General features: G+C 46.3%; 1 protein-coding gene across 1 annotated transcript in view; it reads right to left on the reverse strand.

The window, feature by feature from the left end:
- Positions 1–6,501: 6,501 nt before the first annotated feature.
- MCU (mitochondrial calcium uniporter) overlaps positions 6,502–22,424 on the reverse strand; it is a 206,399-nt gene continuing 190,476 nt past the window's right edge. Inside the window, exons 7-8 of the mRNA XM_082269176.1 lie at positions 8,950–9,066; positions 6,502–7,287 (exon numbers count right to left, since the gene is read on the reverse strand). Of these exons, the coding sequence (XP_082125302.1) occupies positions 7,207–7,287; positions 8,950–9,066 (198 nt within the window). The 3' untranslated portion in view covers positions 6,502–7,206. The remainder of the gene's footprint in view (positions 7,288–8,949; positions 9,067–22,424) is intronic.

Genomic DNA, 22,424 nt, shown 5'->3' on the forward strand with positions numbered 1-22,424 from the left:
TTTGCGGTACTGCAACATTTCGGAGGACAGAAATTGTTAGTTTTAGTCCACTAAAATAGTGTTAGTTACGTCAACGAAATTAACACTGTGTGACTAGTTTTGATGGTGACTTCACATTGCCCTGTGATAAATATCTTCGAGAACAATGAGCTTTAAACAAGAGTTCCATTACCAGCATAGAAGTCGGTCTTGTAATACCCTTCCTCGGATAAATGCACTGGTTTACCCCTGGCAGAAGTCGGTTGTGATGAAATGCGTAGGATGAGGCGGTGCGCTGACTTCATCCCGTAAACAGAAGTGAGCATAAAAACACTGGGATGGGAGGTTTTCGCATTTGTTTTTCTCGTAGTGTAATTTTAAGCATTAATAAAAAAATGTTTTTAAAGGGTTTTATGCTATGTGGTATACTTTTTCCCTCTAACTGCTGGTTGGAAGGTGAGGTGAGGAGGATATATGGGGGTATTTGCCATGGGAGCCATTGACTATAACCAGAGGAACTAATGTGGCCTGGATGAGGAAAATGGATTTCTGTAAAATCTTACCGTAAAATCCTTTTCTCTTAAGCTCATTGACAGACGCAGTCCTCTTGATTAATATCAAATCGGGTTATACTGCCCTCTACAGGAGTAGGACACTAGGCAGAAGGAAAACGTTCTGGCCACACCTTAGGGGCAGTCCCAGAGGGTATATCCTCTCTCTCCCTGCTACAGGATGTCAGTTATGTCACAAAGCAGTGTCAGAGAATTTAACCCAACCCAACTCAAAAGTAGAGGGGCGGGTACTGCGTCTGTCAATGAGCTTAAGAGAAAAGGATTTTACGGTAAGATTTTACAAAAATCCATTTTTCTCTGTCGCTCATTGACAGACGCAGTCCTCTTGATTAATATAAAATCGGGATGTCCCAAAGCAGTGCCACAAATGAGGGGTGGCATAACAGAAATCAAAATTTAAATCCAGAAGGCCCAACCGGTGCCGACTAGAAGTCTTAAAGGCTCATCAAACCAAAGGATGAGACTCAACTGAAAATCCAACAGAAAAAAACCCTCGAGGTAGACCAACGGTCTCCTCAAATTGCGGCCTGCAGAACCTTGCGGCCAAAAGAGGCATCCGCCGATGCCATCACATCAACTTTATAAAATTTTGTAAAGGTATGAACCCGACGACCAGGTAGCCGCCTTGCAAACCTGGACCACTGACGCCTGATGGCGGAAGGCCCAGGAAGCACTAAGCGCCCGAGTGGCCTTAAAAAAATCTTTCTAAAAAAATCTTGCCAGGACCAAAGATCCCAGCAAGGAACTTAGGTCCTTACTCCTAACTAGACAGAAAAAAACTGACATCCTGTAGCAGGGAGAGAGAGGATATACCCTCTGGGACTGCCCCTAAGGTGTGGCCAGAACGTTTTCCTTCTGCCTAGTGTCCTACTCCTGTAGAGGGCAGTATAACCCGATTTGATATTAATCAAGAGGACTGCGTCTGTCAATGAGCGACAGAGAAACATGTATGAGCCATTGACCTCTTTTTAGTTACAGGGTACTCTGTTCTTGGTAAGCTTACATCTGTACCTTCAAGGTGATGATTTTTCCAAGAAGTGGTGGAGCTTTGATCATTTATCTTTATAGGACTTTGATTTGATAACTCCATGAAAGGACTGTTTCATACCTGGATAATTCACCTATGGATATATTGTGTTTAAACTTTTTAATTTTTAAACACCGAATTTGCTAGAATTTTGTTTAGCGCAACACTTTTTTACACTAGTGTACCTGCCATCATGGTCTGCAAGAGAAAATGCAGTTTTGATTATGTAAATTGTAGTAAAATAAAAAATGATTACTCATTTCATTGGACTACATCTGTTGGCTTTACTAAAACCATCCAAAAAGTTATCTTAACCACCCAGTGTTTTTATGCTCACTTCTGTTTACGGGATGAAGTCAGCGCACCGCCTCATCCTACGCATTTCATCACAACCGACTTCTGCCAGGGGTAAACCAGTGCATTTATCCGAGGAAGGGTATTACAAGACCGACTTCTATGCTGGTAATGGAACTCTTGTTTAAAGCTCATTGTTCTCGAAGATATTTATCACAGGGCAATGTGAAGTCACCATCTAAACTAGTCACACAGTGTTAATTTCGTTGACGTAACCAACACTATTTTAGTGGACTAAAACTTACAATTCAGATGACTAAAATATGACAAAATTAAATTTTAGTCAAAAGACTAGGACTAAAAGGTGTCAAAATCAAAGTGGTTATAAACCCACTTAGTAAAAATCATTAAATCCCCTGGCTTTTATAATACGGAGTGTCCTGTATGTGTGCTTTTTTTCTATTTTTAAATAATAGACGTTCTATACCCGATTTAATAGCGCCGCTCGGGACACACGTAACTAGCAAGCTCTCCTCTGTCCAGATCTGACAGGTACAGTGTGAGGGGCCCGATATTTCCCCAATGGCGTCAATGGGGAGGAGGAAAGGAGAGAGAAGAGAGCTGTGACCGCTGAGTGACGCCATTAAATCAGGTAAACTACTTTTTTTTTTAACCACTTGCCGACAAGCCGCCGTAGTTTTACTGCGGCAGGTCGGCTCTGTTACGCGAAACTACATACCTTATGTCGCTTCATGTAACAGAGTGGGGGCGCATAGGGGAGACAATCAGCGGGTACGGCGGACGCGATGTCCGCCGGGCACCTGCAATCGCTCCCCATGGAGACAGAATGGCAGTCTGCCAATGTAAACAAGGCAAACCGCTGTTCTGTAAGAGATGAACACAGGGCTCCTGTGTTTCTCCTATTTTGGAACACAGGTCTGTGTGTTCATCCAGTGAGCACATCCCCCATAGTGTTAGAAAACACTCCCCTAGGAGGACACTTAACCCTTTGATCGCCCCTGGTGTTAACCCCTTCCCTGCCAGTGTCATTGGTACAGTAACCATGCATAGACACAGAGCTGACAGGCAAGGAGGGGGGGTGGGAGGACAGAGGGAGACACAGGAGGAACTGCAGATAGCAGCGGCTGACAGAGGCACGTAAACTGCCCCCGGGATATCATGGCTGCTGAGCCTTGACACTGTGGTCCGTTTATAGGGGGAGGGCAGAAACTGAAAGGATCAGCCAGGTTTTTCAGGTGTTACCAGGGGCCAAATTACACAACACCGACAGTGTGCTTTAACCACTTGCCGGCCAAGTGGCAGGTAGGCAAGTGGTTTTACGGCGGCAGGTCGGCTGTGTCCCACGAAGCAATGTACATCACTTTGCGGGATCGCTAGTAGGGGCGTGCGCACGCCAATTGGCCACAGGGGAGCCAATCAGCGGGTCTGGTGGCCGCGATTGCTGCTGGGCACCCGTGATCACTCCCCGTGGAGACAGAATGACGGTCTGCCATTGTAAACACAGCAGACCGCTGTTCTGTCAGTAACACAGGGATCCAATGTTCCTCTTATTTAGGAACACAGGTCTCTGTGTTCATGCAGCAAGCCAATCCCCCAGTTAGAAAGCACCCCCTAGGGACACATTTAACCCTTTGATCGCCCCTGGTGTTAACCCCTTCCCTGCCAGTGTCAGTACAGTAACAGTGTATATTTTTAGCACTTATTATATTAGTAATGTCACTGGTCCACCCAAAAGTGTCTAGTTAACTAAACGAATGCTCGCCGCAGTATTACTGCGCAAACTGACATAGCGCTACATCGGTTGAGCGCCTGCAGCTAGGGGGTGAGCACGCGCAGACGCACCCGCCCCCTACTCGGCAGCAGGGACTCTCCTATGTATGGGGCAGGGGGCTCCGATTGCCACCTGCCACCCGCGATTGCTCCCCGCTGAGAGAGGGCGGTCAGCTTTTGTAAACACAGCTGACCATTGTTCTCTCTGGAATGATCACAGAGCGCCTGTGATCCTCCTATATAGGATCACAGGTCTCTGATCATTTCAAAAGCCCAACCCCCCATACAGTTACAAACACTCCCCTAGGTACATATTTAACCCCGTGATCCAATACCACCAAAAGAAAGCTCTATTTGTGGAAATTATTTGGGTACAGTGTTGCACGACCGCGCAATTGTCAGTTAAGGTAACAGTGCCGTATCACAGAAAATGGCTTGGCCATTTTCCGGTCCAGAAGTGATTAAAAGGAGCAGGATCCATTTTTTTTAGGTTACCAAACACTTTAACACTGGTTATATATCACAACGGCTAAATCCAGGTCTGTAGTGCATGTTCAAACCTTAATACGATAAAACACATTCGATTTTAAAGCCTCGTACACATCCACCACCGTTGGGTTGAACAAAAAAAAAAGCTAAACAGTCAGGTCGGAGCCGCTATACTAACAATCCATTGTTAGTACAGTAATCTCCCCTGCTGTGCCATTTGTTCTGTCAGGGATGCTGCCCCCCCTGTCAGACCACCACAGGTCAGCGCTCTCAGCCAATCGGGAGTCGATTGGCAGACCTTATTCAGTCATGAGTACTCGACAGAGGATCGCCCGCTGTACACGAGGGCTGACTGTCGGCCAGTTTCTATTGAACCGTCATGCCGGCCGACATTCAGCCCCTGTGTACTAGGATTTACTGCCACAGTATACAAGTTTGGAAATTCTAGAGAAATGCCTAAATAGCGCATATCAATTTAACTAAACCCATTCGATTTTATCCGCCTAAAATAATTCAGAGTACTAAAAATACAACAAACTAAAATGGCATTTTAGTCAAAAAAGACTAACTCAAACTGAATCCAAATTTGACGTCAAAATTAACATTGGTCACACACAGCAGACTATCTTTTAGGTTTCTCACATCTAAAGATGGAAAGCTCCTCCTATGCAAATCTATAGCCAGGTCATATGTGTATTTAGCGGTATTGGCCACAGATTAGCTTTACATGAATCCAGACAGAATCAACACACAAACATAACACTTTACTTGAAAAACAGAATAAGTGTTTATTGTTGCAGAATTACATGATTCTTTTATACATATTTCATAAATGATACAGGATTTTACACATCTATATTTTGCTTATTTATAGGACATTCCTCCATGCTCCAAACCTCCCCGCGCACTCACACTCAACCGACCCTTTGTGACCATTCCTGTGTTTTTACTGCTTCGAAATACTTCATACAAACATGATTAGACCATTTGTTGCAGGAGGTGCCCCAACGGGCAATTGCTCCTACCCTCATCAGCAGCAGAAGTGCAAATGGTAAAAAGAAGAGCTTTAAGTTGAATTAGTGTTAAAAAGAGCATCTCCTGTGCAAGATCACAGTAATCCAAGCAGAAACATAGGCAAAGGGTTGTTATGCTTTGGCCATAACATGAACATTTGAGTACCTTATCACTTTAGCTGCTCTGGATTCTAAAGGACTATTTTTGATACTCTGTACTCCTTATTAGGGTCTCTCTCCGTGGAGATGATTGTCAATCGTGCTTATATCACATCAGCCACCCTTGCTTCATTCATTAACATGATTTCTAGGGCACAGCTTGAAAATACAGATCAAGGCATTGGATCCCACCAGAGAGAAAGGTAATCGGGATGATGCATTACCACCCAGACATTTATTATTGCCTGTGCTTTGATGCCTACGTTCTGCAGGGATCTACAATCTTGAACAAAACACAAGACATAAGACAACAAACAAGTACATGATGGAAAACGGATTCAATCCACCTGAGAGGAGAGAAGTAGGTGACAGTTATTAAGACTTATACGGCAGCATGTGCCAGCTATATTCCAAGTGGACTCAAGATTTTGGCTGGCAAGGAGTCCTTGGTAGCATAACTGCCAGCTATAGATTAATACATGAAGAGAACATATACTCTCCTCTCGATTTCATTATATGCAAGGCACCAGTCAACTGGCTTCACTTCTTTAGTTCTGTAATCCTATCCCTGAAGTAGGAGCCTTTCACAGTGGGAGTCCTTTAAAAAATGTCTCTGCAAACTTGTAGCCCAAACACTCCCTCATTTTCCATGTTTCAACCCCCCCCAACAAGAGACTGCACCATTTTGATATTGAAAGTCTGTGGAAGAGCAGCGTATTCCAAGAAAAAAAAAAAAAAGAAAAAAGGAAGGAAAACCGCCTGAAATCTTTGGAACAAAGATAGAGGTTATATCTTGGCCTTTGCCACTCTCCAGCTCTTTAGTGATATGTAGATAAACAAATTGTAGACAAAGCTGGACGGTTCAGGTGGTGCTTTCATCCAGGAAGAAATTGTATTTCCACCAGCAGAAGACCAACTTGAAAATGTAAATCTTTATGACTATCTGATAATCGTCATGATAGAATGAGGTGGTAACCCTTTTGAATTTTTCATGCAACCCTGATATGCTACTAAGCCACTTCCCAAGAGTGCGGGACAGGGGAACATCTCCCTCCCAAAAAGAACAGACATAAAAACCAATCATGCATTGAGCCCCTGAAATATATATAGCCAAGGCTGTGGGAGGAATAGGGATAAGGGACATTTAAGAAAGTGATTACAAGAAAAATCACGTGCGTTTTTTTTTTCTCTTTTTTTTTTTTTAATGCATAGCAGAAAGTCTCACGGTGTTTGGGACTTGGATTAAAATGGGACAGTGTTGCATCTTAACATGACATGTGCACGAACCCAGAGTTCAGAAGGCGGTAAAAAAACCTCAACCAAGCCTCAATAGATGCTTCTCAAGGGCGAAGAAAAGCGTTATGCTGCAGTGACTTCTGGTCCAACGCTCCTCCAAATGGCATTAGGTTGTGCGCTATGTTACTGGCGTACCTTCATTGGCTCAGCAGACTAAAAATCCATATTTTTTGTCTTAAATAGGCACTCTGCCGCACTTTAACTTGTCATAAAACCAGGAGAAAAAAAAAAAAAAAAAAAATGAACGTTTAATTGTTTTGGGACCCTAGTCCATAAATTTCACCATTCACCTTCATTCACCAACAAGTAAAATATATATAGTTTTAATAAGAAATTTCCTAAGCCCTTTGAAATAGGCTTTTAACGAGGTCAAGGCCCCAACCTTCAATTAAATTTCATTTTTATTCTTCCATTTACATTTTTCTTTAACAAAAGCTTTAAAAATCTAGGGAGGAAAAAAAAAAAAATAAGAGGGAAAATGATCACCCATCCCATTATCATATCCCAGCTACCACCTATAATGCTTTTATTTCAAAGGCAAGAGTTATCCACAGGTTTTGCTGGGGATTTAAGAGTTGTACAATGATCAATCCTTAGCATCTTCAATTTGTTGGATTGGAAGATGTAGCTGCAGGGGGTCACGTAACCTCTTAAGGTCCAATTCCGCCTAAGATTAAAAAAAAAAAAAAGGCAAATTTATAATTATGCAAGCTTTCTATTACACGCTTCTAAGCTACACCTTAAGTGTGTCACATATGTTTTGCAAATTAGGCTTTGGGAAGATTTATAAAAGCCTAAGCAAAGGGAACAGATGCAGACAGTTAAGCATAACTGTGAAAATGCACTAAAAAGATTTGTACCTAATGCCTCAGAGCGGTACATCTGTTTTTTCTCATTCCTTTAAACTGCCCATTGCAAATTTTAAATGAGAACTATCACAAAACATACTGTATTCTGATAATTGTGTGAATTTGATTAATTCAATGCATTTTTATTCTTACATGCCTTTAGCTATAGCTTTAGCTATATATTTTTCACAAGTAGCTTGAGCGGTTCCACAGAAAAGACATGAGCTTGTTCAGATGATATAGCTACACAAGGCTGGAGGGGCTAAAAGATACAGTTTGCCTGCTGTATCGGTATACCCAAATAGATGAGACTAGGAAAAATGGCATCCTGCTCATACAGCAATTTGATTCTAGGTGATGAACCTAGAGTCAAGAAACTGTCAATATATAATACACTATTCAGCCAAAAAAAAATAAAAAAAAATGCAGTAGCAGCAATATTGAGGATCCAGCCAGATGGCAAGGTAGAATGGCAGTCTGAAACCTTTTATTACACATGGGATCTGACATACCACAGGTATCAGCTAGAGAAATCATTTTTATATATATATATATATATATATATATATATATATATATATATATATATATATATATATATATATATATATATATAGGCCCTGTGAAAAAAGGGGTACAGTGAAGGCATCCCTTGCAGTAATAGCACTTGACCTTTAAGTCCCACAAAATGCAAGCTGGGGCCTCCGTGGATTGGACTTGTTTTTCCAGCACATACCGCAAATGCTTATTCTGTGTGAGATCTGGAGAATTTGGATGCCAACACCTTGTACTTGTTGTGTTCCTCAAAACATTCTTTACTTCATCAAAATTAGGTCACCTTCTTCCATTGCTGTGGGCCAGTTCCAATGCGTACATGCCTACTGTAGGCGCTTTTGGCTGCTGAAAGTGGTCAGGAGGAGCAACTTGACTGGTGTACGGCTACAAAGCCCCATACACAACACACTGCGATGCATTGTGTGTTCTGAAACCAGCATTAACTATTTCAGCAGTTTGATATACAATAGCTCCTCTAATGGATCAGGCTACATGGGCCAGCCTTCGCTCCCCACGTGCATCAATAGGCTTTGGCCACCCATGACCCTGTCGCTGGTTTTCCTTCCTTGGATCACCTTTGGTAGGTCCTGACCACTCGAGACCAGGAATATCCCACAAGAGCTGCAGTTTTAGAGATGCTCTTACCTAGTTTTCTAGCCATTACAATTTGGCCCTTATCAAAGTCGCTCAAATCCCTATGCCTGCCCATTTTTTCTGCTTTCAACACATCAACTTCCGGGGCAACATATTCACTTGTTACCCAATATATCCCACCCACTTTCAGGCGCCGTTGTGCATAGGTAATCAATGTTTTTCACTTTACCTGTCAGTGGTCATAATGGTTTGGCTGATTAGTGTAGGTTTTCTGTACTAAACACAACATGCCAGGCAAAGATGATTAACCATCAAGTCATCCTAAATCATACCTGAGCAATGGCATCCTTGAGACGATTATATTCTAAAACATCAAATCTTTCTTTTTTGGCCGCTTTATGGAAAAAATGTAAGAACTGTCTATCACTGGCATCTGCATACATATATTCCTACAAAGAAAAAAAAAAATTCAAAAAGTAGAAGAATTTGCATTCACGCTACATATATCAATGTACTATGTGGTTTCTGTTAACTGCCAAATAAATGTCCGTGATCATGAGCATGATTTATGCCAGTATATGGCCTGGTCATCTTGTAGGTTTCATAGGTTGAGACTTTAAAATGTCCACAAATGAAAGGTTTGTTTTACTTCTGCTCTGAAATATAACAAAACATTTTAGAGCAGAACTTTGCTTTGCTATGAACAAAAAGATGTGCTGCAGAACCTAATTAAAAGCAAAAGTTGCACAGTTTTCTTTTAGCCCCTGCAAAGGTTACAAATACATTTTTGAATCTGCCAGTGAAATCTACCTAACCAACCACTTAACCTCTGGAAGATTTACCCTCCTATATGACCAGGCCATTTTTTACTATACAGCACTTTAACTGGCAATTGTGCGGTCGTGCGACGCTGTATCCAAAAAAATGGATGTCTTTTTCCCCCACAAATAGAGCTTTCTTTTGGTGGTATTTGATCACCCTTGTGGATTTTATTTTTTGCGCTATAAACCAAGACTGACAAATAAAAAAATCTATATTTTTTCCTTACTGCTTTAAAACGCAACCAATAAAAAAAATGAAAAAAAAATTTCTTTATCAATTTAGGCAAATATGTATTCTGTTACAAATAAAAAAAATAAAAAATCCCAATAAGCGTATATTGACTGGTTTGCACAAAAGTTACAGCATCTACAAACTAAGGGATATTTTTATGTATTTTTTATTAGTGATTGCGACGATCAGCAACTTATAGCGCGACTGATATTGTGTCAGGCAATTTGGACACTGCTGCTTTTGACACATTGGGGATCAGGGACATTTACAGTGATCAGTGCTAAAAAAATTGGATTTTTGTAATTATCGTAAAATCCATTTCTCGGAGTTTGACGGACACAGCGCTTCAATGATCATAGCTACTAGGTTATAGTGGCTCCTCTAGGAGTAGGACTAGGCAGAACAAAAAAACACCTGGCTATGCCCATGGGCCGTCCTCAGCTGGTACATAAACCCCCTCTCTGCTCTATGTAATCAGTTAAGTAGCAAGCAGTATTAGAAGTATCAGAACTCCATAGAGGCGTGAATACTGTGTCCGTCGAACTCAGAGAAATGGATTTTATGGTAAGTACAAAAATCCAATTTTTTTCTTTCGTTCATCGACGGACACAGAGCTCCATAAATCATAACTACTGGGACGTCCAAAAGCAGTGCCAAAAGAAAAATGAGGGGTGGGGAAAATAACCCAAGGCTAAACATAAGCGCCCTTAACCAGGACACAGGAGCCTTAACTGGGTAACAGAAACCCCATCTGAAAAAAGCCACAGCATGCTGTATCCAAAGCTGCATTACAAAAACTGCAGCCCATGGACCAACTTGTCCCCTAAATCAATATAAGCAGCAGGGGCCTGCTCACCCACCCAGACCCTAGTGCAAAAGCTTGGCCTATTCAGTTAGGGTCTGTTCGGGACACCGGGGCTGAGGCAAAGACTGGCTGCAATGTCCAACCAGCCATAGTAACCATGCTGCGTGCCACAGCCTCAGCAGTGTCCTTAAAGGATGGGGATTCCCTTACTGCAGGGGTCTTCAAACTATGGCCCTCCAGTGGTTCAGGAACTACAATTCCCATCATGTCTCTGAACGTCAGAGTATTACAATGACTCATGGAATGTGTAGTTCTGCAACAGCTGGAGTGCCGTAGTTTGAGGATCCCTGCTCTACTGGGATCATGGTAGCTTTGTTCAAACTTGGAGTGTCCACCACTGGTGGACTAGTCCACTTTTTTAAAAGCAACTCCTCAAAAGGGTAGCTTACAGCAAAACGTCTGGGGGCCACAAAAGGGTAATTTTGGTTGTTCCCATTCCTTACAGGAAAACCTGTCAAAATAAGGCAGAGGAGGAAACACCTTTGGAGTGCGGGGTAACTTATGCGTACCAAACGACACAGGCCCGTCCATGGCTACATCAGTCGCATCCTCCATTTTTAAAGTCTCAAGCACTGCAGTGATAAGTGCCTCTACCAGCGCTTTTTAATTTGCTGCTGTGACCATGGAGGAATCATCCTCACTATCTGATGGATCTGGGTGTGTGATATTAAGCCCCCCTGGATGGGCCACGTCTGAGGCGGCATCAGACTCAGAATCAGATGAGACAGACTGAGCACGGAAAGGCAGGGGATGCTTCCTCCTGGGCCTTTGTCCATGCACCACTTCCACCGAGCAGAACCGCAGTCAGCGCAACCATGGGAAGCTGGGGTTCAGAGAGACCTGCCACCTCAATGAGGGGGGTCAGTGAGGGAAATGTGACCCTGAGGCTCCATAAGGAATGGAAGACCTTGCAGTAAAAAAACATTCTTTTGGCCCCACTAAAGGATCCCCCCCAAGGCTCAGGGTACCTACCAGCAGAGAGAGATAACAGGGACCCCTAAGGACTCACGTTACTAAACTGAGGAGCACTGAGAAATCAGGCCCAGCATCACCATTGACGCCATCCCTGTTCATATGTCCCAGGCACAGGAAGAAGAAACAGGAGGAGCTTTGGCATCCCATGAGGCTTTGGTCATCTCTAGGACTAAGGGAAAATGGCCCCTGTGACATCAGGCTACACAAACATGGCCGCTAGCTGGAGACCGACCCTGGAAGTTAACCGCGTCCACACCAAAAAGGGGAGAGGGAGAACTGTACTTACCCTTCCATGGTGCGGTTAACGCTCCAGACAGAATCCTTGCCACCGAAGTAGTGGAGCTGTCGGCCAAGGGACTGCTGCAACTTAGACCCAAGCCCGGTCGTATGGGACCCTGCGAGATTTTGAACTTGCAGGCCAGCCTCTGTCCGGAAGGCTATGTCGTGGCTGACCTAGCGCGTAGCTGCAGACTGCACGCGCTCGCTGGCTGGCTGAGGGGGGAACGACTGGATCCAGATTATCCAGCCTGTCGCCCAGCCTGGCAGTTGAGTGTAGATCTCCCGAGACAAAAAAAAAAAAAAAAAACAAAAGATGTAAGGAGGGTGAAAAAAGTGCTAGGACCTGAGATCCCAGCCGGGAGCCTAGGTCCTTACTCCTGACTAGACAGATTAAACCCGATTACCTAGAGCAGAGAGAGAGGGGGGGGGGGGGTTATATACCAGCTGAGGACAGCCAATGGGCATAGCCAGGTGTTTTTGTTCTACCTAGTCCTACTCCTAGAGGATTCACTATAACCCAGTAGTTATGCTTTATGGAGCGGAAAGAGAAAAAATGGATTTTTGTAAAATCTTACCGTAAAATCCTTTTCTCTTAGCTCATTGACAGACGTAGTCCTCGGTGATACAGCACCTTCGGGTTATGTTGCCTCCACAGGAGCAGGACTAGACAGGAAATTAAAAAGCTCTGGCCACACCTTAGGGGCAGTCCTAGAGGGTATATCCTCTCTCTCTCTGCCTCAGCAAATCAGTTATGTGAAAAAGCAGTCTTTAGAGATTTTAACCCAACCCAACTCAAACAGAGGGGCGGGGACTACGTCTGTCAATGAGCTAAGAGAAAAGGATTTTACGGTAAGATTTTACAAAAATCCATTTTTCTCTAGCGCTCATTGACAGACGTAGTCCTCGGTGATACAGCACCTTCGGGACGTCCCAGAGCAGTATCACAAATGAGGGGTGGGAAAATGAAATCAAATCCCAATCTAGAAGGCCCAACCGGTGCCAACTAGAAGTTTACAATGCTCATCCTTAATGATGAGACTCAACAAAAAAGAGAAATTTTTTTTTTTTTTCAAACAGAAAAAAACCCTCGAGGTAGACCACCGGTCTCCTCAAATTGCGGCCTGCAAAACCTTGCGGCCAAATGAGGCATCCGCCGATGCCGTCACATCAATTTTATAGAATTTTGTAAAGGTATGTACCGACGACCAGGTGGCCGCCTTACATACCTGGACCACTGACGCCTGATGGCGAAAGGCCCAGGAAGTACTGAGCGCTCGAGTGGAGTGCGCCCTAACAGGGAACGGAGGACTCTGACCCTTAATAGAATAAGCCTGTACCACCGTTTGTCTAATCCATTTGGCAATGGTCGCGGCAGATGCAGGCAAACCCTTTCTGGGGCCATCCGTGATCACAAAAAGTGAATCCGTCTTACGGAATGATTCCGTAGCTTTCAGGTATACCCTGATTGCCCGAACCACATCTAAGGAATGCAACGCATGTTCCCGATGATGCTTGGGCTGAGGACACAAGGAAGGTAGTACAATATCTTCATTCAGATGAAAATCTGAAACCACCTTAGGAAGAAAGGATGGCTTAGGATGAAGTACTACCTTATCCCTATGAATCACTAGGTATGGGGACTGGCATGATAATGCAGCCAGTTCTGACACCCTGCGAGCAGAAGTGATAGCCACCAAGAAGGCCACCTTCTGGGATAAAGTAAGCAAGGGAATCTCCCTGATGTTTTCAAAGGGAGGTTTCTGTAGAACCGACAAAACTAAATTAAGATCCCAGGGCGGTAAGGGCGCGCGGACTGGTGGAGCCAGGTGCCGCACCCCCTGGATGAAATTCCGCACCAAGGACTTGGTAGCTAAAGGTTTCTGAAAGAAGATTGCTAATGCTGAAACTTGACCCTTGATGGTGCTCAAGGCTAGTTTCTGCTCAACCCCTTTTTGCAAAAAAGCCAATATTCGAGTCACCGAATAGGTACGTGGAGGAAATCCTAAAGATTCGCACCACGCAATATAAGTCTTCCATGTGTGATAATAGACCTTGCTGGAAGTCGCTTTCCTTGCTTTAATAAGGGTAGGAATGACTGAAGCTGACAACCCTCTGTCCTTCAGTACTTGGGTCTCAATGGCCAGGCCATTAAAACCAGCGACTGTAAAGCACAATGGTAAATTGGTCCTTGAGACCACAGACATTCCCTGAGACGAAGTTCCCATGGAACGTCTGCGACTAGCATGTCCAAGTCGGCCAGGCCGGCTTGACGAGGCCAGCCTAGAATTTCTAGGACCACTGGCGCTGACTGGATCTGAACCAGGCGTCCCTAGAGCTATCTGGCCCCGACCATCCGAGAAAGTCTGGTCGTTTTCTGTTCCCACACATTTATCAGATACCCGATTGTTATCAGGAAGGGTGATCTTTTCTGGTTGAACCTCAGGGACCGAAGTCACCCGACTAGAGGCTTCTTGGCCTATCTGGTCAACCAGATCCGATTCCTGTGAGGTATAGGGACTAATCTTAGGAAAAGGTAAAGGAAAAGATCTATTCAGGGAACGGTAACTACCGCTTCCTGTAGTGCTTAAATGTTGGAAGGGAAGAATCGCACCGGTAGTAGTGGTTGATGCTCGATCTAATGTCCTGAATACCGGTGAAAACGTCCCCCCACCCTGAAACCGGGTGGGGGCGCACCTTCAGGCTGTGTACTCCTTTGCTTCGGGTTTGGCTGGGTTCCCCTGAAAGGGAAGATTTGTCAAGGTCTTTTTGGAACCTAGGTCAGCTGGCCAGCATTTTAACCACAGCACACGTCTGAGGATGACCGCTGACATAGATGCATGCCCTAATAGGGGAGTAGTGTCCAAGGCTGCGTCACAGATAAACTGTAGCCCTTGTATAATCTGTTCCATCAAATCAGATGTCTCCTGGGGAATATCTTTTCCCCTAAGGTCTTGGCGTACCATTCTCGCCCATTCCGTAAGTGTCTGGGAAACTAGACCAATAACAATTACTGGTCTAAATGCTGACCCTATCAGAGAGAAGATGGTGCGGGACTCTGCTTCCATCTTTCGATCCACCGGATCCTTAAAGGACGAAGTGTCCTCCACTGGGATAACCGTGGCTTTATTCAGCCTGGAAATAGGTGGATCCACCACTGGTGGTACCGTCCATTTCTTAATGATGGATTCCTCAAACGGATAGCGTCTAGCAATACGCTTGGAAATAGTAAAGGTACGTTTAGAATGCTCCCATTCTCCTTTAATCTTATTACCGAAACACTTGGGTACAGGAAAAACCTTCACCGTTTTGATGGGCTTATAAGTACCAAAAGGAATCTCTGTTTCAGTTGCCTCTGCCGGTAAAACCTCAAGTTTTAAGGTTTCCTGCACTGCCACAACTAGTGCGTCCACCAATGCTTCTTCCTGAATTATAGCGGGAGAAGAAACGTCCTCCTCACTGTCTGAGGGAGCTTTACCTGAGATAACAGCCCTTGCAGAGGGACCTGCAACTGCAGTGACCATCTCTGAATCTGAGTCAGAGGTGTCAGATAGTATAGGGGTAGGCGGGGGTCGCTTCCTTGACCCCCGTCCCTGACAGGCCGCCTCCACCCGAGCCACCATAGACTCCAAAATTGCTGTAAATGACTCTACACTCTGTGCACCGGTGGGTCCCGTGGCCCCCTCAAGGGAAACAGGTGGGGGAATATGTGTGGCAGGGTCCATGATAATTCCAGTCACTTCCTGGATAATATAATTCAAAAATAAAAAACTTTTTTTTTTTTTTCAGACCCCCAGCGCCACAAAAAAGCCCCTTAGTGTTACCTGCTAGGGATCCCTATCGATCGAGAGAGAGAGAGATAGACCCCCAGGCTCACCACTTGATGCTCAGAGTTTAACTGCAACAGGTTACAGCGCTGTCTTGACAAACAGGAAGTCTTTTGGCTGGCTGCCCAGGAAGAAAGGAGACGGCTCCGCCCCTCTGCACGCCTTCCGGCGCCTCCCCTAGCTCCACGAGGTGTTTGGATCACCTCAAACATGGCCGCCCCCATGCTGGAGACACGAGGCTACGCCAAGAAGGCGGCTCGTGCGATCCAGCAAAAAAAAAAAAAAATGGCGGCGGCCTGTACTGAATAGCGGTGTGCTGCAGGGCACACAACACTCTCTCTGCATGGGGATTTGGCGTGGTTGGCGGTACCGGCCCTGGCGGACCGCATGGCCGTTCGGGAGGCCTGCTTATAGCTGGAGATCTGATTTAGGAAGGCAGTCTACATGTCCGTGGCTTCTGACTGGTAGGTAGCTTATTCTTATCATAGTAAGATTCCCAGAATGCCACTGATTACAATCTTTTTAACATGTATACAATTAGATTGTTAGCTCCAAAACCAAGCCTCCTGGCTTTTTGCACATAAAATCACACTCAAAGTAGGAGGATCTGTGTCATGTTATAGGATAGAGAGGGACTCTATCTTACCATACAGAGAGGGGCCCGCGTTCACCACAAGACCCGTCAGGGGAAAAGGGGGAACATACTACTCACCATACCGGAACCAGGCGGGCACCAACTCCTGACAGTACCCCTCTCCACCGGGGCGGGAGGGCTGTCGACCGTTATGGACGCCGTGACTCATGGTCTTTGGCGTTTCAGCGAGACGTTTAACTCGCGGGGTCAGTCCCTTAATGGGACTTTGTCGCGGCCGACCCAGCGCGGAGCTATGGCCTGCACGCGCTCGTAGGCTGAACTGGGGTGACCACCGGATCTCAACATCCAGCCCGTCGCCCAGTTCAGCTTTCTTGCTTGAAGATCTTACAGGAACACTGGAGAAAAAAAGCTGTCTAAAAAATCTTTTAAGAAAAAAATCTTGCCAGGACCGAAGATCCCAGCAAGGTATCTAGGTCCTTACTTCTAACTAGACAGAAAATAACTGATTTGCTGAGGCAGAGAGAGAGAGAGGATATACCCTCTGGGACTGCCCCTAGGGTGTGGCCAGAGCTTTTTAATTTCCTGTCTAGTCCTGCTCCTGTGGAGGCAACATAACCCGAAGGTGCTGTATCACCGAGGACTACGTCTGTCAATGAGCGCTAGAGAAATATGTACGGTCACTATACTAATGACACTGGCTGGGAAGGGGGTTAACTTGAGGGGCAACCAAAGGTTTAAATGTGCTCCTAGCCAGTGCTTGAGTACTGTTGGGGAGGTGCTTTTACTAGAAGGCATTGATCCTGTGTTCCTGCAACAGTACGGCGATCTGCATGGTTTACCCAGGCAGATCGCCATTCTGCCTGTGTACCAAAGGATCAGCGGGTGCCAGCAGACATAGCAGGAGCTGAGCCGCAGGTACTGCAAACTCTGTGTATAATCACAGCGGGAACGGGACGTGCCCTAGACCAGAAAGTGTCAGATCATGTACTAGGTACGTGATCTGGCGCAGCAGTGCCACCTTGCCGCCGTATAAGTTATACTGGTGGCAACTGGCAATGCAGCGTCCAGCGATGGTGTGGCAATGATGCTGCACTGCTCCTGAATTCAGATCAGAGTTTCCACTCTCATTGAGGCTGTGCCTACCTGTACTACAGTGGGATATAAGTCATGTTGTAGGGAAAGGGACTATCAGCATTGTCACTGCTAATTCACAAGCCTGTCCCTTCCACTGTTGTGCAATGACAGCACTACCTTGGTTGCTGAAAACCTTCCTGCGGGAGCTACAGGTTCCGGAAGGGGGGACAGGGGGACACACAATACAAATCCAGGAGGGTTTGACTTGGTATGGGGGCATATAAAAATGGATTTTTGTAAAATCTTACCGTAAAATCCTTTTCTCTTAAGCTCATTGACAGACGTAGTCCTCCTTGATTAATATCAACTCGGGTTATACTGCCCTCTACAGGAGTAGGACTAGACAGGAAAGAAAATGTTCTGGCCACACCCTAGGGGCAGTCCCAGAGGGTATATCCTCTCACTTCCTGCTACAGCAAATCAGTTATGTCACAAAGCAGTGTTTAGAGAATTTAACCCAACCCAACTCAAAAACAGAGGGGCGGGTACTACGTCTGTCAATGAGCTTAAGAGAAAAGGATTTTACGGTAAGATTTTACAAAAACCAATTTTTCTCTGTCACTCATTGACAGACGTAGTCCTCCTTGATTAATATCAACTCGGGACGTCCCAAAGCAGTGCCACAAATGAGGGGTGGGAAAATGGAAATCAAAATCCAATCTAGAAGGCCCAACCGGTGCCAACTAGAAGTTTTCAAGGCTCATCAATCACACGATGAGACTCAACTGAAATTCCAACGGAAAAAAACCCTTGAGGTAGACCACCGGTCTCCTCAAATTGCGGCCTGCAAAACCTTGCGGCCAAATGAGGCATCCGCCGATGCCATCACATCAATCTTATAAAATTTTGTAAAGGTATGTACCGACGACCAGGTGGCCGCCTTACATACCTGGACCACTGACGCCTGATGGCGGTAGGCCGAGGAAGTACTGAGCGCTCGAGTGGAGTGCGCCTTAACAGGGAACGGAGGATTCCGACCCTTAATAGAATAAGCCTGTACCACCGTCTGTCTGATCCATCTGGAGTTAGTCGCGGCAGATGCAGGCAACCCCTTTCTGGGGCCATCCGTGATCACAAAAAATGAATCCGTCTTACGGAGCGATTCCGTAGTCTTCAGGTATACCCTGATTGCCCGAACCACATCCAAGGAATGCAACGCACATTCCCGAGGATGATTGGGCTGAGGACACAAGGAAGGTAGCACAATATCTTCATTCAGATGAAAATCTGAAACCACCTTAGGAAGAAAGGATGGCTTCGGATAAAGAACTACCTATCCCTATGAACCACCAGATATGGGGAATGGCATGATAATGCAGCCAGTTCTGACACCCTGCGTGCAGAAGTGATAGCCACCAAGAAGGCCACCTTCTGGGATAATGTAAGCAAGGGAATCTCCCTGATATTTTCAAAGGGAGGTTTCTGCAGAACCGACAAACCCAAATTAAGATCCCAGGGCGGTAAGGGCGCGCGCACTGGCGGAGCCAAGTGCCGCAACCCCTGGATGAAATTCCGCACCAAGGAATGAGTAGCCCAAGGCTTCTGAAAGAAGATTGCTAATGCTGAAACCTGACCCTTGATAGTGCTCAAGGATAGTTTCTGCTCAACCCCCTTTTGCAGAAAAGCCAAGATTCGGGTCACCGAATAGGTACGTGGGGGAAATCCCAAAGATTCACACCACGCGATATAAGTCTTCCATGTGCGATAATAGACTTTGCTGGAAGTCGCTTTCCTTGCTTTAATTAGAGTAAGAATAACTGAAGCTGACAATCCTCTGTCCTTCAGTACCTGGGTCTCAATGGCCAGGCCATTAAAGCCAGCGACTGTAAAGCACGATGGAAGATCGGTCCTTGAGACCGCAGATCCTCCCTGAGAAGAAGTCTCCAAGGAGCGTCTGCGACTAGCCTGCCCAAGTAGGCGTACCCGGCTTGACGAGGCCAGCCCGGAATTACCAGGATAACTGGAGTTCCCTCCACCTCTATCCTGCGGAGAAATCTCAGCAGCAACTTGAGAGGGGGGAAGACATACAGTAGCTGATACTTCCCCTACGGGGCGCTCAGCGCGTCTGCTGCGTCCGCTAGAGGATCGCGGGCGCGAGCCCTGTTGAGCCAACCTGCCAACAGATCCATATCCGGGGTGCCCCAATGAAGGGACAGCTGGCGAAATACCTCTGGATGAAGAGACTATTCCTCTTGATCCAGAATCTGACGGCTGAAATAATCTGCCTGTCCACCCCCGTGATAAATATCGGAGAGAACTGGAACAACTGTTCCCCCAATAAGAATGTTGGCCACTTCTATGGCCGCCTTGGTGATCGACATAAGTCATGACAGTGGCATAGTCCGATTGGATCCGAACCGGGCTGCCCTGGAGCTGCTCGGTCCAGTAAATCAGACAAAGTCTGATCGCTCTCAGTTCCAACACATTTATCGGTAACCTGGAATTTATCAGAAGAAATGACTTCCCCTGGCTGAGCATCGGAGACCGAAGCCACCAGACCAGAGCCTCCCTGGTCCGCTCGCTCAATCGGATCCGATTGTCCAGGGAATCGGGATTCCGATTCCATATGAGAAGAATCTCCTCTTTGGAGAATTCGGGTATGAGACTGGGCAAACGGTACTGCCTCTAAGGAGGCGACCATCAATCCCAGCCAGTTGACGGACAGCAACATCCGAATCATTGACTGAATCTTCTGGAGTTTCTCCGCATGGAGAAACACTCTTGCCAAGGATGTATCAAAAATTAGGCCCAGATAGTTTAGTCTCCTGGTGGGAACCAGGGATGATCTTTGGGAAAAGCAACGAAAACGCTGATGTCCTGCGAAGATGGGGATATGAAGATAGGCATCCTAAATGTCTATGGACGCCAGGAAATTCCCCTGATGCAGGGAGGCCACCACTGTATGGATGGACTCCATCTCTTCCAAGACCAGAATTGGACGCACCTAGCCCTTTTTCCTGGGCATTGTGAACAAGTTCTACTAGAACTCCTCCAAGGAATGGGAACTACCACTGCTTGTTGCATCAAGCTGTCCCCCGCAAAGCTTTTTAAGCGACCTGGGGGATGTCGAATATTGGAAGGGAAGAATCGCACCGGTGGAAGTGATCGAAACTCGATCTTGTATCCCGACCATATGACCTTGCGAACCCCCTTTATCTGGGATTCTGGAAAGCCCTGGATCCGGAAACCGGTGAAGACGTCCCCCCACCCTAGAGATGGGTGGGGCCCATTCTGTCAATCCAACGGGATAACAGTGGCTTTATTTAGTCTGGAAATCGGTGAGTCCACTATTGGCGGTACCGTCCATCTTTGTAATGAGGGATTCCTCAAAATGATAGCGCCTAGCCATGCGTTTGGAAATAGCAGGGCTCATTTACGGACGACCCTATTTGGGCAAGGGAAACCCTTCACCATTTTGGTAGGCTTGCTAGTACCAAAAAAATGAATATGAGTCTCAGCTACCTCTGCCGCTGTAACCTCAAGATTTAAGGTTTCCTGAACAGACACAACTAGTGCTTCCACCAACGCTTCTTGTGCTATGGAAGAGGCAGAAGCATCCTCCTTACTGTCTGAGGAGACCGTACCTGAGACAATAACCCCAGAAAAGGGGCTGCAATGACCAGCTTAGAATCCGTATCTGAGGTATCAGATGACATAGGGGTAGGCGGGGGGTCGCTCTTCTTGACCCCCGTCCCTGACAGGCTACCTCCACCTAGGATACCAAAGACTCCAAAACTGCTGATAATGCATCATCACAAGTGGGGTACTGGAGGGTCCTGCGGCCACCCCGAGGGGATTAGGTGGGGATACATGTGTGGCAGGGTTCATGTAACAAGACACTTGCCAGCAAACAAAAAAATTAATTGCAAAAAAAAAAAACATTTTTTTTTTCTACTTCGTCCCCCAGCGCAGTAGCGCCCCTCAGTCTACCTGCTTGGACCCCTCAGAGAGAGAGAGAGAGAGAGAGAGAGAGAGAGAGAGAGAGAGAGAGAGAGAAAGAGAGAGACCCCAAGGCTCACCTGATGCACAGAAGTTTCTTATCAACTTGCTTCCAGCACTGTCTGTTACAGACAGGAAGTCTTTGGCTTGCTTTCCCTGGGCCAAGGAGGCGGCTCCGCCCCTTTACACACCTTCCGGCGCCTCCCAATTACTCCACGAGGTGTTTGGTCACCTCAAACATGGCCGCCCCCATGCTGGAGACACGAGGCTACGCCAATATGGTGGTCTCGTGCGATCTGCAGGAAAATGGCGGCGGCCTGTGTAGGATAGCGGCGGCTTGCAAGCTAGCAGCGGCCTGCTGGAGGTGTGCATTCGGCCTGTGCGGCCTACGGGAGTGCCTCGGCCTGCGGGAGGCTGTGTGGCCTGTGGAAGTGACCGGCTTTCTGGAGGGATGGCGATCTGTGGCTGCATTAACTCAGGCATAGGCATCGGCCTGTGTACACACTATGACAGGTAGGATACCTCTATACCTCAATAGTAATGCCTTTTAGTAGTCTGCCACTGACTTCAGTCACCCTTACAGTCATATAGTGACTTTAGATAGTCAGCTCCCAAACCAAGCCTCCTGGTTTCTATTCACAAAATCACACTCAAATCGGGGGATCTGTGACCTGTTATAGGATAGAGGGGAGACCCAGAAACTGAGTGTCCGACCATCCCAGAGAGGGGCCCGCGTCCACCAACAAACCCGACAGGGGGAGAGGGGGAACATTCTACTCACCATACCGGAACCAGGCGGGCGCCAACTCCTGACAGAACCCCTCTCCACCGGGGTGGGAGGGCTGTCGACCAATGTGGACGCCGTGACTCTGCTGGTCATTGGCATCCAGGCGAGACGTTTAACTCGCAGGGTCAGTCCCCGTCCAGTGGGACTATGTCGGGGCCGACCCAGCACGGAGCTATGGCCTGCGCGCGCTCGTAGGCTGAACTGGGGTGACCACTGGATCTCAACATCCAGCCCGTCGCCCAGTTTCAGCGTACTTGCTTGAAGATCTCACAGGAACACTGGAGAAAAAAAGCTGTTTAAAAAAGTATTTCTAAAAAAAAATCCTGCCAGGACCGAAAATCCTAGCAAGGAATCTA

The sequence above is a fragment of the Pelophylax lessonae genome, assembly GCF_965119305.1.
Source record: "Pelophylax lessonae genome assembly, chromosome: 9".
Classification (NCBI taxonomy): domain Eukaryota; kingdom Metazoa; phylum Chordata; class Amphibia; order Anura; family Ranidae; genus Pelophylax; species Pelophylax lessonae.